This window comes from Eschrichtius robustus, chromosome 5 (assembly GCF_028021215.1).
Source record: "Eschrichtius robustus isolate mEscRob2 chromosome 5, mEscRob2.pri, whole genome shotgun sequence".
Classification (NCBI taxonomy): domain Eukaryota; kingdom Metazoa; phylum Chordata; class Mammalia; order Artiodactyla; family Eschrichtiidae; genus Eschrichtius; species Eschrichtius robustus.
This window is the reverse complement of record NC_090828.1, coordinates 21,604,778-21,620,671: the sequence shown is the minus strand read 5'-3', so window position 1 is coordinate 21,620,671 and position 15,894 is coordinate 21,604,778. Positions and strand designations below refer to the sequence as shown.

General features: G+C 39.3%; 2 protein-coding genes across 2 annotated transcripts in view; both read right to left on the bottom strand.

Moving 5' to 3' along the window:
* MREG (melanoregulin) overlaps positions 1-1,152 on the bottom strand; it is a 104,882-nt gene extending 103,730 nt beyond the window's left edge. Inside the window, exon 1 of the mRNA XM_068544514.1 lies at positions 1,073-1,152. The gene's annotated coding sequence lies outside the window, so the exon portion shown is untranslated. The remainder of the gene's footprint in view (positions 1-1,072) is intronic.
* PECR (peroxisomal trans-2-enoyl-CoA reductase) overlaps positions 1-15,894 on the bottom strand; it is a 28,617-nt gene that overhangs the window by 10,475 nt on the left and 2,248 nt on the right. Inside the window, 4 exon segments of the mRNA XM_068543666.1 lie at positions 1,077-1,173; positions 7,177-7,236; positions 8,530-8,728; positions 10,727-10,858. Of these exon segments, the coding sequence (XP_068399767.1) occupies positions 1,077-1,173; positions 7,177-7,236; positions 8,530-8,728; positions 10,727-10,858 (488 nt within the window).

The following is a 15,894-nucleotide window of genomic DNA, read 5'->3' as shown; positions in this document are numbered from 1 at the left end:
ACAAACCTGACTTTAGTATTGCGCTTATAATACCAACACATCATTAAAGGTTATCAAGAAATACACATTTGGAGGCCAGTATTCCGAAGTATCAACATTCAGAATGGAACTATATCTAATGTACCATATAAATATTTGAGAGTAAGGTAGATAAGGTAATGTCAGCCCCAAAGCATTGCAGGGATGTGAAGTTTCTGGCTAGGAACCTGCATTTGTTAGAGATGAGATTTCTCTAACATCTACAAGTCACTTCATGCTTAGTTCCCACTGAGTAGCATACATAACAATATCTATGGATACTATATAGATAGATCTATAGGTAATACCCCCAGATATTACAGAGTTTCAGATTGAGGGATGATTACTATCTTAGCAATGACCAGGAATCATCACAGAGAAGTGAATTCGAGCTGAGTTTTGCCGGATGTGTGAGACGTTTCATTTATTATCTCTCTTGGAGTACATAGCCAATATGTAATGCCCAAGGAAGCTTAAGCTATGTCTTACTTCATATAATATGACAGTGTTTAAAGCTGAACAAATTGTTATTTTTTTTCCCTATCATTTACATTATGTTTCAGAGAAATTTTCCCTTGACTTATAGTTGATCTTCAACTGGAAATTCCTTCCTAGAACTTTGACTTTAAGTTTCTCTCTCTCCTAATAAAGGATTAGTGATATACCAAGAAATAACAAGATAATCTAGAAAAATTCATTCTTTAAAGCAGCGATTCTCAACCTTCACGGTGAACTTGAATTTCCTTCACTGTGCAATTGAATCAGCTTTAAAAAATACCAACACCTGGATTCCATAGTTTGGAGTCAAGCTTATATACCACTATTTTTTATTTCATAGATGATTCTAATATACAGCCAGGAGTGAGAATCATTGGCTTAACTTAACCTTCTTGACAATCTGGTTGTAAATCAAAGAATACTTCTTTCTGGTTTTATCTATTTTTAAAAGCCAATCTTTTCTAGTATACATGCATATTAACAAATACCTCTATTAACAACACAAATGCAATCAGAAGAACACAATTTGTCAACGGCTTTCATAGTGAACATTTACCTACAGGGGCAACACAATCGATCCTTATTCCACTGCTGGCCCGTTCCACAGCTAAGGATTTGGTGAGGTTGTAAACACCTTCTCTGGCAGCTCCACTATGCCTTTAAAAGACAAAATACAAACATTACAATCAGCTTCTGTTGAGTATGTCTCCCTTAACTAAATTGATAGGTGTACCAATGACCTGCCAGAGTCCCACAACAATGTTCTTGTTATGAGTCCCTGTCTGAACCATAAGAAAGAACCAGGTCCTTCAATATTAAAGCAAAACCACAGCTATCTGATAGCCAAACAAATCTCATGTAAGTCAAGGCCCACATAAGATCCCCCAAATCATCATGTACATAAGAGGAATATTCTGAAGAACTTTTGATTATGGAAGAAAACAAACAAATTGGTAATTTTGAGGGTTACAAGTGTGGTTATTTTTTAAATCAATTTTAGATAATAAGGGATATGAAATTCATACTTCAGGCTAGAAATAGTACCAACAGAATTTCTAGACATAAAAAAATTTAAATTAATTTTAATATGTTTCCAGAGAAGAGGTTCAAATACTTAGGTCTGTATCCGTATGGTGCAAAAAGGTATAGACATACTATGGCTTAGAATCTCTAATTAAAAGGTCCTCAGAACCAAGTATGTGAGATCTGGGGGTGTACCCACTCCTCACTGGAGAGTACCTCCATAGCCCCATTTTCCTGAAGAAAGTCCCCCTCAGCCCCCATGTTGGCTGCAAAAGCCCTGGCAGGACTCCAGGTAGAAACCAACCGCTCCATCTGCCAGAATCACTTGAGCAACCTCACCACCATCAAATATGGCCACCACCTGTGCCACTCTGCATCCAACAGTCCCGGGTGGACTTATAGGACAGGTTTCCTTGCTTGCCACCAATGCTAGGAGGGGTCCTTCTGGAGTAATGCCCAGCTGGACAGGATGACACGACAGTGAACACGCAGCTTCACACCACCAGGAGCAAGAGGCAGGGGCAGAACAGATAAGCATATGCAGGAAGCATAGTCGAGTTCAGGCAATTTTCTGTGAGGGGAACCTAGAGGTGTCTGTCCCCTTGCACTCATCCCCTGACCACCAGGGCCACCATATGAGGTCCTGCCTCTCATCACAGGAAAAGGCTCAGCAGTGACCTAGAGCCCCTGAAGAAGAAAGTGGCAGGTGTTCAGAAACAAATAGCCACCCAAGAAAGAAACCCACTAGGACTGGGTGCAGGGGCGGGGGGTGGGAATGGAGGGAGGGGTAGAGGGAGAGAGTTGGAAAATCAGAGACAGAAATTACTCTCTGAATTTGAGCACCTGGACCAGTTTGTTGAATGTGAGCGAGAGGCAGTTGGACGGAGTGGGATGCCACCCAAATATGCTGCTGCGCTGGTATATTGATTATTTTCAGCTGTGGGCACTTGAAAAACAGCAAACGCAGAGAGAGGCTTTCTCTGAACCCCCCTCATTGGCTAAAAGGAACGCAGGGTCATAAATCCCCTCCCTGGGAGTCTCATCAACCAGGGAAGGCTGACTGTTGTCACATGACGGTAGACTAGATGTCGACACCACATGCGGACAAACTTTGTCACCAACTCTCATACCTCCCATCCATTCTTCAAAGAGCCCATTCATCTTTCCTAAAAATCATATACTCCCCACCCCAAGAGGCCTATTTCCCCTCTCTCCTTTCCCTATTAAGATAGTATTTAGCCCTGAATTCGAAGCCACGACAGGCAGTTGCTCATTTTTCCCTGGGTACCTCCCATGTATACATGAGATATACATGAGAATAAACTTCTATTTGTTTTTCTCCTGTTCATCTGTCTTTTATTACAGGAGTCTCAGCTAAGAGCTCAGAAGGGCAGAGGGAAAATTATTTATCCTCCCCTACATAGTTCTCAAGGTTAGCCGAGAAGGACATTTAATACAAACTCAACGCAAACACAACAGCATTTTCAGACTATATCTCCACACTCAAAGATCTACTAAAGGAGTTGGCAGAGAAGAGTGTGATGTCAGAAGGGAAAGTGCTGCTGGATGTCGAGACCACCCATGACAGGTGTGAAAGCCTGAAGCGCCCAGCTCTCTGTTCGTTCCATCAGGAAGGAAGGAGACGGCCTTCCTCTGCAGTATTTGGCACTGCAGAAAATTACACAGAAACTGAAAGTTACTCTGGATCTTGAAACAGCACATCCTAGTCTCTCTGTCTCTGAGGATTAAAAAAAAAATTGGTAAAAAAAAAAAAAAAAAAAAAATTGGTGACATTTGTGAAAAAAAAGCAGAGTTTATCCAGAGAGATTTACGGCTTATCCAGTAGTCCTGGGTTCTGAAGGATTTGATGCCAGCTGGCATTACTGGGAGGTCCAGGTGGATGAGATGCCTGAATGGACCACGAGGTTTGTAAAAATTCCCCTTCCAGGAGAAAAAGGTGACCTCCATCAAAACAGAACAGATGGTGGACAGTTCAGCTGCAGGATGGTGACTATGTCGCATGAGGCATTGTTCCAGCCACTTTTCTGAAGCAAAAGCCCAGAAGAGAAGGAAGGGCATTTATCTGGACTAGGAGTTCCATGAGATTTCATTTTGGCATCTGAATAACATCTCACAGCCATTCTTTCACTGAGAAAATGTTCTGAAATACTAAGGCCTTATTTGTGTATCAGATATGATTTGAAATGTCTTACACTGTGTGAAGGAAGAGATGATGAGCGATAAACCACCCTAAAGGCTGTCACACTGCTTCATTTTCTTCCTGTAATTTATGAATAGGAGGCAGAATAATACCTAACTCTCAGTGAATCTAGCACTAACAATTTTTTTTCAATGCTTCCAGGACTTAAACATATAAATGAAATCATACATACATGCTCCTTTCTATCTGGCTTCTTTCACTCAGAATAATTATTTTCAGATTTATCCACATTGCTGCATGAATCAATAGTTCACTCCTTTTCATTTCTGAGTAGCACATTATACATATATACCACGATTTGTTTATTCATTCACTCATTGATAGGCATTTGGGCTATGAATTCTCTCTCCATGGGAGATATGAGTTGCTTTTTGGCCCATCTCTTGCCCTTGTAATTATTGACAATGACCCAAAAGATCAGCAGGTCAGTCTAAGCTCCTCTGCACAGATTGTAATGGAAATTGGACTATTCTTAGACGACACTGAAAATGTCAGAAAATGATCAGAACCCCAGAGAAACATGTGCAAAGACAGCAATACAATTCAAACACACACACACAAGAGATATCCAGGTAGCCTTTCAACAAATGAAAAGATGCTGCACTGAGATATAATTTCTTGCCCATCAGAGTTGCCCAGAAATTGACAAGACACATTTTTGGTGAGGCTGTGAGGAACAGGCATTCTCATTCATTGATGATGGAGTGCAAAATGCAAAGAAACTTGCAAATGCCTAACAGGATGCATTTACTCTTCACCCAGCAGTCCAACTTCCCGGATATACCCTAAATATATACCTCCACAAATATGAAACAAATATTTACAATGTTATTCATCACAGAATTATTTGTAATAGCGAAACATAGAAACACAAATTTCTATTAAATTTGAGACAATGTGTGCATTTGAAACAATGAATTTGAAAAGAAATCCTTGATTCCATAGTGGTATACTAAAAAAGTTAATAATAATAATAACATATATAGGGAGAAGTGATGGTTGTGGTGTAACTAAAAGTCTTTTTATGGAAGAGTATCAGCTAAAAAACATAGAAGCGGGACTTTTGGGGAGGGGGGGACCTTCAAGATGGAAGATACATCAGAAATACATCTACATGTGGAACAACTCCTACAGAACACCTACTGAAGCTGGCAGAAGACCTCAGACTTCCCAAAAGGCAAGAAATTCCCCACATACCTGGGTAGGGCAAAAGAGAAAAGAAAAAACAGAGACAAAAGAATAGGGACGGGACCTGCACCAGTGGGAGGGAGCTGTGAAGGAGGAAAGGTGTCCACACATAGGAAGCCCCTCCACGGGCGGAGACTGCGGGTGGCAGAGGGGGGGAAGCTTCGGAGCCACGGAGGAGAACACAGCCTCAGGGGTGCGGAGGGCAAAGCGGAGAGATTCCCGCACAGAGGCTCGGCGCCGAGCAGCACTCACCAGCCCTAGAGGATTGTCTGCTCAGCCGCCGGAGCGGGCGGGGGCTGGGAGCTGAGGCTCCGGCTTCAGAGGTCGGATCACAGGGAGAGGACTGGGGTTGGCTGCGTGAACACAGCCTGAAGGGGCTAGGGCGCCACAGCTAGCCGGGAGGGAGTCCGGGAAAAAGTCTGGAGCTGCCTAAGAGGCAAGAGACCATTGTTTCGGGGTGCGCGAGGAGAGGGGAATCAGAGCACAGCCTAAACGAGCTCCAGAGATGGGAGGGAGGAAGAGAGGGGGGAAAGACACAGAGAGAGAATGCAAATGCAGCAAAATGTTAGCACTTGGTGAATCTAAATGAAAGGTATACAGACACAGCTCGGAGATTCGGCAGGTTCAGTTCCAGACCACCACAATAAAGCAATACTGCAATAAAGTGAATCACGCAAATTTTTTTGTTTCCCAGTACATATAAAAATTATGTTTACACTATAAATAGTCTATTAAATGTGCGATAGCATTATGTCTAAAAAAATAATGTACAACCTTAATTTTAAAATATTTTATTGCTAAAAAGTGCTAACCATCATTTGAGCCTTCAGCAAGTTGTAATCTTTTTGCAATAGTAACATCAAAGATCAATGACCACAAATCATCATAACAAATATAATAATAATGAAAAATTTGAAATATTGCGATAATTACCTAAATATGACACAGAGACACAAAGTAAGCAAATGCTGTTAGAAAAACAGTGCTGGCAGACTTGCTCGATGTGCAATAAAGCAAAACATAATAAGACGAGGTATGCCTAATAGGAATTCATTGTATTATTTCTTTAACTTTTTCACACATTCAAGAGGTTTCCAAAAATAAACTGGGAGAAAGAAATTGCTATATTAGTAAAATGAATAATTAAAGGCTATAGGAAAGTCTAAATTCACCAGTAATTTATATGTGGATGGTCCCACAAGTCTTTAACAATAGCATATTGTGTCAAAGAGTACAAGTTGAAAAACCTGGAACTTCAGGGTAGTCATGACTTAAATCATTTTAAATACATAAAAAATACATGTTCATTTTAGAAAAACTAGAAAAAGCAGATATGCAAAAAGATGAAAATAATATGTAATTTTACTTCCCAGAGATAATATGTCAGTATTTTGGTAAAAACTCCTTCAGAATTATGTCTATTCAAATACAGCCATATATAAATATACACTGTTTTTTGCAGAAATGTGATCATGCTGGATAGAATGTTTTATAACCTGCTTTTCACTCGATGTCTGGGAATATCTTTTCATATTGAGAAGTATATTTTTATGCCTATATTTTTAGTGGCTGCATAGTACTCTATCCTGTAGATGTATAAAACTTCACTCAACTAATATTTTACTCTAGAATATTTAAATGGTTTTCAGTTTTCCACTATTATTATTATGGTACAAAAAAATGTATACTTCATATTCCTTGTTTTCAAAACCAAATGCTGGGACTTCCCTGGTGGCGCAGTGGTTAAGAATCCGCCTGCCAGTGCAGGGCACATGGGTTTGAGCCCTGGTCCGGGAAGATCCCACATGCCACGGAGCAATTAAGCCCGTGCACCACAACTACTGAGCCTGCGCTCTAGAGCCTGCAAGCCACAACTACTGAGCCCGCGTGCCACAACTACTGAAGCCTGTGCGCCTAGAGCCCGTGCTCCACAACAAGAGAAGCCACCGCAACGAGAAGCCCACGCACTGCAACGAAGAGTAGCCCCTGCTCGCCACAACTAGAGAAAGCCTGCGCGCAGCAACGAAGACCCAACGCAGCCAAAAATAAATAAATAAATAAATAAATAAATAAATAAATAAACAAATAAATTTATATTAAAAAAAAAAAACAAATGCTAGGTCCAATTGTTTAAAGTAAAAACAAAACAAAACAAAAACTATAGGCCCTGTATTCTTTAATTCAATTCTGGCTAATAAAAATCATAACTGAATCTAGACTCTGCAGACTTCTAATTAATGGCTATTGGCAAGGAACCTCAGGTTGGTAAGAGACTGTTGACTTGAGTGCTGGAAGGTGTTGAAGTGCTGAGCTATGAAGGGTGGGTTACAGACTACAAGTTATCTCCTAATACTCATTCTCCTCTTCTTACATAGAAATTGAATTTGTACTTAGGTACATAGCTACTCACCTAAAGATTCTATTTCCCAGTATCCCTTATAGGTAGGTATGATCGTTTAACTGAGTTCTAGCTGATGATGAATGTCAGTGAATGTAATGGCGCCACTTTCAGATGGTGCTGTTAAAAAGAATGAGTGAGTATTACATTTTTCCTCATTCCTACTGTCTGGAATGCAGTTACAATGACAGGAACTGGAGCAGCCATTTTGGACCATGGGATGGAAACCACATGTCAAAGATAGTAAAGCAAGAAGTAGGATTCTATTTTAATATATGTGAATTATAGCCCAATTAAGTGATTTAAAAACACACACACACACACACACACACAAAAAGAAGTAGGATCCTTATTCCCTAATGATTATGGAACTACCATACTATCCCTGGACTATATACCTTGAGTTTTTATGTGAGGGAGAAATCAACTATCTTATTCAAGCTCCTCTTTTTTCTGGATCTCTATACTTCAGCAGCTCATCCTGTATCACAATTAATACAGAACTGTATACTACCAGTTAGATAAAGATGAGGCTGGAAGTGTCTGCAAGACCTTTGATTTAGAGATATTAAGAATATAAAGCCTAACCCATGTTGGGGTGAAGACCCTGTGGTTCAGAATTATACTCGTTCCACATTTTTCAGCATAAAAATGTCTTGGATAGTTTGTAAGGGAACTCTTCAGTTACCCAACTTCGGGGTTGAGTATTACCACCTATGAAACATAAGCTTTAATCTAAAGACTATGCATGTGTGCTAATTACTTATTAGTCATAAAAAATGTGGACTCTGTTATTCTCCCTGATTTCACTGAATTAATTAATAGGTCCTTGTAATAGATTTAACAGATTCGTTTCTTAAAAACAAAATAAGTGTGGAGTCTTCCTTTATTTTATGAAGCACTTCCTTTATTTTTCCTTCCTTCCTTCCTTCCTTTATTACTTCCTTTATTTTATTATTATTCTGAATAATTTTTACATGATAACTTCCTAGAAATAAAATTAACAGATCAAACAATATTTGTATTTTATAAATGTGGCCGAATTACTATCCAGAAATGCAGCAATTTGCATTGCTATGCTGTATGTAAGTTAAATCAGGGCAGTAAGTGTTGATGACATGGAGCTTCTGAGCCCATAACAATTTCTCTTTCAAGATTCTCTATGATCTTTACATAAAGACACTTGGACTTCTTGGATGACTGGTCACACTTGCCTGCTTTGCACATGTAGAAGGCGCCCGTCAGGTTGGTTTCAATCACAGCATTCCACCCCTTTGAACTGATGTGTTCAGAAGGAGAGAACAACTGGCCTCCTCCATTGTTTACCAAGAAACTGATCTGACCATAAAAATCTAAGGTGGCTTTGACCAAATTATTCACCTAAAGAAAAGCATTAAAAATGAACTGGTTAGGGCTTCCCTGGTGGCACAGTGGTTGAGAATCTGCCTGCCAATGCAGGGGACACGGGTTCGAGCCCTGGTCTGGGAAGATCCCACATGCCACGGAGCAACTGGGCCCGTGAGCCACAATTACTGAGCCTGCGCGTCTGGAGCCTGTGCTCCGCAACAAGAGAGGCCGCGATGGTGAGAGGCCTGCGCACCGCAATGAAGAGTGGTCCCCACTTGCCGCAACTAGAGAAAGCCCTCGCACAGAAACGAAGACTCAACACAGTCATAAATAAATAAATAAATAAATAAATAACGTGAATTTCTTAAAAAAAAAAAAAAATGAACTGGTTACAGACAGAGAAAGACAAATACTGTATGATAGCACTTATATGTGGAATCTAATAAAAAAAAATGAATTAGTGAATATAACAAAAAATAAGCAGATTCACAGACATAGAGCCCAAACTAGTGGTTACCAATGTGGAGAGGGAAGCAGGGAAGGGCAATGTAGGGGTAGGAGATTAAGAAGTACAAACCATTAGGTATAAAATAAGCTACAAGAATATATTATACAACATGGGGAATATAGCAAATATTTTATGGTAACTATAAATGGAGTATAACCTTTAAAAATTGTGAATCACTATATTATACACCTGTAACATATAAATTGTACATCAACTACACTTCAATAAATAAATAAATAAAATGTTAAAAGTGAACTGGTTAATAACCTAACTTGCTACTTGGACTTTATCACCTGCTTTGGGAGAGTAGCAGAGCTTGCAGTGTCTCACAGTGAATAGTAACTCTGAGAACCACAGTAAACGGAGAGGTAGTCACAATGAATAAACCTGAAAATCCTGTATCAGTGAATAATTTACCAGTATCCGATACCCATAGATCATAAAGCTAAATTTGGAATTTTAATGACAAGATTTATCCAAGGACCTGGATCACCCCCTCCATTGTTTTAATTTGTAAGCTACCAACACAGAATAATGGATAGTGATGAAACAGACATTATGAAATGAGTTAAAGGGCAAAAGGCACAAAAGGTAGTCTCTAGATGAAACTGTCCTTGTTGAGCTTCCCTACATTTCTTCCTTTCCTCTCTTTCTCCTGAGGCCACTCACTCAATAGATCATTAGCTCAAGAATCTCCTTCACAGGCTCTGCTTCTAGTGAACCTCATCTAAGATAGCTACTATGGGAAAACTTAAAGCACAGTCAGGTTTAGGGACAACTACTATAAATTAAAATGAATGAATAAGTAAGATAGATTTGCATTCCTCAAAAAACTAAAAAGAGAGTTGCCATATGATCCAGAAATCCCACTCCTGCACTGCTGGCCATATACCCAGACAAAACTATAATTTGAAAAGATACATGCACCCCAATGTTCACAGCAACAGTATTACAATAGCAAGACACTGAAACAACCTGAATGTCCATCAACAGATGAACGGACAAAGATGTGATACATACACACACACACACACACACACACACACACAATGGAATAATACTCAGCCATTAAAAAGAATGAAATAATGCCATTTGCAGCAACATGGATGGACCTAGCGATTATCATACTAAGTGAACTAAGTCAGAAAGAGAAAGACAAATACCATATGACATCACATATATGTGGAATCTAAAATAAAACACAAATCAATATATCTATGAAACAAAAACAGACTCACAGATATAGAGAACAGATTTGTAGTTGCCAAGGGGGAGGGAAGGATTGGGAGTTTGGGATTAGCAGATGCAAGCTATTACATATGGAATGGATAAACAACAAGGTCCTACTGTATAGCACAGCAAACTATATTCAATATCCTGTGATAAACCATAATGGAAAAGAATATGAAAAAGAATATATATCTGTATAACTGTCACTTTGCTGACAGCAGAAATTAAACACAACATTGTAAATCAACTATACTACAATAAAATTTAAAAAAACAAAGATAGATTTGCTTTATCTCCTCTTCATTACAGATGTTGCATTTTATGGGCATGACTTGACCCTGGCTGGTAGGAGGCAGACTGGCCTTCAGTTCATCTGCGGCAGATTTTAATCTATCAGACTCACGGGATGCAATGATCACATTACACCCTGAGGAGACAACAGTCAAAGAACAACTAAATATGTTTTCATTGGTTGTCCAAATTCTGAAAGTAATAATGTTTAGAAAATGTTTCATGTGTTCCTGTAAAAAAAGATGAATTAGGACCTCTGCTTATGGTCAAGATGGAGTAATAGGAACTGAACTTACCCTCCAGCCCAAAACAACTAAAAAACTGAACAAAATATATGCAACAATGATTTCCAGGCACTGCATATCAGGTAGCACAGGATAGTGATCCAAGAGAGTGAACACAAACAATGTGAGCCCTATTATTATTCCAGATTGCTGCCTAGAGAGAGTCTTCAGGCTGCAGCATAGGGAGGAGGAACCCATTCAGAGCCCAGCAGTCTCCTGGGTAGAAGAGATGAAGTTGGGAGTCCAGGGAGGCCAAGACAGCTAGATTATACAGGGCACAGAGAGAAAGGAGGTACACAGGGAGAGAACTCCAGAGATCTGTAGAGTTCCCTCAGATCTTCAGCTGAGCACTGATCTGTACATAAGAGTAAGGAAACGATCTGAGGCTGGGGAAAGATTGTTCCCAATCTCTACAAAGTTTCAAACTGTTTCCAAGTAACTTAATTGTATCACAGAACAAAGTTCAGCAATATTTATAAGAATACAAAAATAACTAGCCTGCAACAAGGTAAAATTCAAATGTCTGGCATCCAACAAAAAGCCACAAGGCATACGAAAGAGCAGGGAAATACAACCCAGAATGAGGAGAAAAGTAAATTAATAAAAACAGGCCGAGAAATGGCACTGATGACATAATTAAATAAACCAATGATAAAGAGAAAAATATTAAAAGCAGGCAGAGAAAAAGAACACAAAAAAGACAAGGAAGACAGAAGACTTCTTTTCAGAAACAATGCAAGCCAGAATATAGTGGAATATCCTGAAAGTACTGGGGATGCGGGTGGCAGTGGGAGTTTTGGAACCTAGAACTCTTACCCAGTGAAAATAGCTTTCAAAAGTAATGGCAAATTAAAGACTTACTCACACATATGATATCCAGAAGAATTCATTAAAGTAGACCTGCACTGCAAAAAGATTAAAGGAAGGCCTTCAAACAGAAGGACAATGATACCAGATGAAAATCTAAATCTACAAAAGAAGAAAGAGAACTGGAAATGGTAATTACATGAGTAAATAAATATGAAGTCTTTTCTTATTTCTATTCAATCTCTCTAAAAGGTAGTGATTGTTTAAAGTAAAAATGATATCAGTGTATTGTAGGCTTTATAACATATGTAGAAATAAAATGTACGAGAACAGCATTTAATTGTTACACAATGTCCAGGAAGGGTGAAATAGAAGTATCTGCAGTCCTTGTTTTGCTCAGCTCTAATACAAGCTAATTTCAGTTACCTTAGTTTAAATAACACCAGACCCCAAACAACACTGTCCAAATTCCAGTTACCATGGCAGATTAACTGTGAGTAATTGCATAAAACACAAACTGCACCGCCAGTACAAATCCACAAATCAGCATGCGAATAACAGACGCACATCACGGTCAGTGACTAATCGTTTCACTTCTTTCACTGTCTGTAAGTGATTGGCCACTGTGCATCTGTTCTTCAATTCGTGCACAGACAGCAAAGAATGCAGTTGTGTTGCCTCCTTGTCTCCCAATGATAAACCTATGTGACATTTTACAAAAACCGATGACTGAAGGAGAGACTGGTCAACAAAGACGAAAGTGCAACAAAGAAATAAAAATTGGTAACACTGAAAGTGAAATTAGAATTGTATGTAAATGGAGTTCTAAAAGGAAGAGCTACCCATGGGAATGCTGACACTCCACCAGTGCTTTCCTTAAGTAAAAATATTAAGCTATGAGACACTGGACTATTCATTTATCTTACTAAGTAATCCTGAACCTTATTGCTCATTGTTGCCTTACATGTTAGTTTATCCTAAAGAGAATGCTTCCTTCTTTTCATGTACAAATATAAAAAGCAGAAATACGTGCCAAGACAGCCTTGAAACAGAGAGAGCCTCACCAGCCTCACCACCTCTGGGAAGCCCAGATGTATATGGCAGATTTAAAGCGAACTGTATTGATAATCACAACTATGTTGACGACCCTCCTTCCTCTCCCTCACTGAGCCCAGATTGGCAACTCCTTCTACATGCTCCCATATCCCTGACCTCATTCTAATACAGCATTTAAACCAGTATTGTATGATAATTAACAGTCTCCCCCCACTCCCTATCATCTACTGGAGGATTGGGACCCTGTCATTGTAATTATTACACTCACAAACAGTCCACATTCAATATTCATGTATGCAATAAATGACACTTAGAAAGGTAAAGAATAAAATGGCTCTCTGTTTGACCACAACCATTCTAGTTGTACATGATGAGGTAGCTTCCACATATTAAGACACTTTAAAAAACTATTTTTCAAGATTAGGTTATAATTTAGTGAGTTACAAATGCAGACAACTTTTGGAAATTCTGATTGGCAATCTGAGAGCTTTATAAAGCAAATATTAAAAAGATTCACCATGAATTCCTTGCAAGACAAGACTAACTTTAAAATAGAATTCAATTTATCAAAATCGATGTATAGGACTTTCCTGATGGCACAGTGGTTAAGACTCCGCCTGCCAATGCAGGGGACACAGGTTCGAGCCCTGGTCCGGGAAGATCCCACATACCGTGGAGCAACTAAGCCCATGCACCACAACTACTGAGCCTGAGCTCTAGAGACCGTGAGCCGCAACTACTGAACCGGCGTGCCACAACTACTGAGGCCCACGTGCCTAGAGCCCGTGCTCTGCAACAAGAGAAGCCACTGCAATGAGAAGCCCACTCACCTCAACAAAGAGTAGCCCCCGCTCGCCACAACTAGAGAAGCGTGCAGCAACGAAGACCCAACACAGCCAAAAATAAATAAATAAATAAATAAATAAATAAATAAATAAATAAATAAATAAATAAATAAATAAATTTATTTTTAAAAAATCGATGTATAATTTTCAATAAAGCATATATTATACTGTCAGGAGAACCGTTATTCCTTTCATCTTCTGTTTCCAGGAGGAAGCTTCTATTCCCAGGAGGGGAAAGAATTGAAATACACATTTCTAGCCCAGGTCCAACCCTCAGCCAGGTTTCCCTGAGTTAGGAGGAATAGCTAATCTGATTAATAAAATGGAAAGGAGAAACAAGTTCCCCTGGATTAGCCACTGTCTCTGCCCATCACCTTCTTTTCTTTGATCTTTCTGCCTTAAAGATGGGCATTAACTGCTCTAGTTCCCAGAGTAGAGCACAGGCTAACAAGGCATGGAAATCTGACATCTACAACTCTTCCTAAATCCACATTAAGAAGTTAAGCCTCATTAAAAAAAAAAAAAAAAAAAAATCCCCAAGAATACTAAGGTGATTAATGCCTGACTTTTTCCAAGGCCTCAAATAAGAGATATAATGAAAATATAAATAGGATTATTCACAGGAATTATCTAATTAGAAGCTTACTAAATTATCACTAATTACTATCTGAACCCTGAAGGCTTCAGGAAAGTTATCTAATATCAGCAGAGCTATACTGGGACACAACTTTAAAAGGCTATTTATTTTAACTGCTATATAAACTTGAACCAGGGGGCAAAGGTATTACAAGGCAGAATGCTGCAGTGCTGGGTAGAACTAGAAACCTAAATTTCCATTAAAGGAATGGTTAAATAAATTATTACATATCCATACAATAGAATACTATATAACTTAGAGAAGAATGAAGTACTACTATATGCACTAGCATGGAAAGAAAAAATTACAGAGCAGTAAGAATACTACAGTCACAGTTTTGTAAATAACAAAATACACACAAGTGTATATGTGTGCATGTGGGTGACTCATAGAAAATCACCAGGAAAGGGATTTAGGAGATGGGCAGAATGGGAAAGCTCATTTTTTTCTTTTATATACTTCCATACTACCTGAATTTATTGCAATGCTCTTATTTTATAATAAACTAGAAAATTATTAGATGATATCCTTCTCCTCACCATTATGCTAAATGATGTGGATGGACTTTTTTTGTTGTTTATATGAGTCGCTAGAGAAATTCAGAAAGCTTGATAAACTTACTTAGAACAAGGTACAGAAGTAACTAGCAAGTAATGAGTTATTTCCACATCAGAGGCATTTGTAGCCAAATATATTGCTTTTCTGCTTGGGCTGATACTGATTCCTTTCAATCTTCAACTCAGAGTGCTACATTTAAGCACCTTCTAGGTCCCTGGTGTTGATAAGAGCCTAGTCACCAGAGCAAGAAAGAGTGCTGTCTTGCCTCACAATTTCCACTTGCAATTCCTACTTTCATTTCATCCACTGTCACAGAAAGAGAATGACTAACTTGAGGACAGAGACAAGGATCTGGCTTGAATTCAATGTGAATGGTCTTAGGTTCAATATTCTTTGATGGAATCAGGACTCCTCTGGTCTAAGAGCATCTGTCAAATAGAGGAAGAGGGTTCCAATTCTGTTCGCTACATCCTGCCCTTGTGAGCTAGGGCTTTCAGCATCCTCTCAGAAAAGGGACAGTCAAAATCATTTGGATGTGAAAGACAACACAATAATCACTTTTAAAAGCATGCCTCAGACTTCCCTGGTGGCGCAGTGGTTAAGAATCCGCCTACCAATGCAGGGGACACGGGTTCAAGCCCTGGTCCGGGAAGATCTGCACATGATGCAGAGCAACTAAGCTTGTGCATCGCAGCTATGGAGCCTGCACTCTAGAGCCCGCGAGCCACAACTACTGAGCCCGCGAGCCACAACTACTGAAGCCCACACGCCTAGAGCCCATGCTCCACAACAAGAGAAGCCACCACAATGAAAAGACCGCGCACCACAGCGCGCAAAGAGTAGCCCCCGCTCACCGCCACTAGAGAAAGCCTGCGCGCAGTAACGAAGACCCAACGCAGCCAAAAATAAATAAATAAATAAAATAAACTTATTTTAAAAAAGCATGCCTCAAAATCCAGCTTGTAATTCACACCAAAAAATAGAA